This window comes from Rutidosis leptorrhynchoides, chromosome 1, assembly GCF_046630445.1.
Source record: "Rutidosis leptorrhynchoides isolate AG116_Rl617_1_P2 chromosome 1, CSIRO_AGI_Rlap_v1, whole genome shotgun sequence".
NCBI lineage: Eukaryota > Viridiplantae > Streptophyta > Magnoliopsida > Asterales > Asteraceae > Rutidosis > Rutidosis leptorrhynchoides.
The window spans coordinates 580529039-580530407 of record NC_092333.1 but is presented as its reverse complement, the minus strand read 5'-3'; the positions used below and the strand labels follow the sequence as shown (position 1 = coordinate 580530407).

Below are 1369 nucleotides of genomic sequence, written 5' to 3'. Positions count from 1 at the left end.
TGGAGCAGGTAACGAGACGCATCTAAAAGAGTTTAAATTAGATCAAGAAACCAAACATTAATAACAATTATAATAGTAACACACTCAGGTCTACAGAAATAATCAGGAAACCAAACATTAAAAAAAAAAAAAAAACACTTGAGTCTTCGGTAACGAAACACCATCACAAACAAACTCCAAACAACACAAAAAGGTCACTTAATGGTATGTAGGGTAATTGTTTAATACGTAGTAGAAAATATAAAAGAGGAAGAGAGATATTGAACTTGTAAGTTCTGTGCATTTGATATCACTACATAAGCTTCCATTATATAGGAAGAACAATTACATAATATATCCCTATACTATAACTAGAGTATAACCTTATACAATTATAGTTGTCTAATATTTCCCCACAAGCTAAGGACGGGTAACAACCTGTAGCTTGGATCGTAACTGGAGAAATCTTGGTGAGGACAATGGTTTGGTGAAGATATCAGCAATCTAGCAATCTGATCATCAGTAGTTATAAACTGAAAGTTTTTGTTGAGCAACTCTTTCTCGAACAAAGTGAAAATCAACTTCAACATGTTTTGTACGTGCATAAAAGACTGGGTTAGCTGAGAGATACGTAGCGCCAAGGTTATCACATCATAAGGTAGGAACCGATTTAACAGGAACACGAAGTTCACGTAATAGATCTTGAAGCCATGTTTGTTCTGCAACCGTGTCAGCTAGGGCCTTGTATTCAGATTCTGTTAAGGATCGAGAGATAGTCTTTTGTTTTTGGGCAGACCATGATACTAGGTTTGAACCAAGATATATAGCATATCCTCTCGTGGATCGACGGTCATCTGGACAACCTGCCCAGTCAGTGTCAGCATCAGAGAAGCTAGTCAGCAAGTTGTATGCTGAATCAGTATAGGCATGAAGCACTGTTCCGGAGTTGTGCATAAATCATAAACCATAATTGGCAGTGCCTTGTAAGTAATGGAGAATTCGTTTGACTGCTGACTAATGATTTATCGTGGAACAATGCATGTACTGACAGACTTTGTTGACTGCGAAAGTGATGTCCGGTCGAGACAATGTAACGTATTGAAGGGCACCCACAATTTGACGGTATTGAACAGGGTTGTCAATTGTTGCACTATCACTAAGAGCAAGTTTGGTGTTGGTTGTCATTGGAGATGAAACTGGTTTAGCATTAGACAAGTCGGCGCGTTCCAAAAGTTCACGGATGTATTTGCGTTATGATAGAATCATGTCATTACCATTCCTTGTGACTTCAATCCCTAAAAAATAAGATAAGTTACCCATGTCTTTAACAGCAAATGATAGGAGCGGCTGAGACTTTGCACCACCCTATCTATTTCCTTTGTATCGTTCC

The 1369-nt window shown here is 38.2% G+C and overlaps 1 protein-coding gene across 1 annotated transcript; it reads right to left on the bottom strand.

Moving 5' to 3' along the window:
* Positions 1-630: 630 nt before the first annotated feature.
* On the bottom strand, positions 631-1164 carry LOC139845783 (uncharacterized mitochondrial protein AtMg00810-like). The gene is made up of 2 exons (XM_071835928.1): positions 1029-1164; positions 631-914 (listed from the first exon to the last, which is right to left on the bottom strand). The coding sequence occupies exons 1-2, from the start codon at positions 1162-1164 to the stop codon at positions 631-633; spliced, it is 420 nt and encodes a 139-aa protein (XP_071692029.1).
* Between the last annotated feature and the right edge of the window lie 205 nt (positions 1165-1369).

What these genes read in the sequence shown, in the direction of transcription:
- LOC139845783 (XM_071835928.1), bottom strand. Translation starts at nt 1,164, where the DNA reads ATGACAACCAACACCAAACTTGCTCTTAGTGATAGTGCAACAATTGAC. An exon ending in TTTCGCAGTCAACAAAGTCT is followed by an intron (nt 915 to 1,028) that starts GTCAGTACATGC and finishes ACTCCGGAACAG; the next exon opens with TGCTTCATGCCTATACTGAT.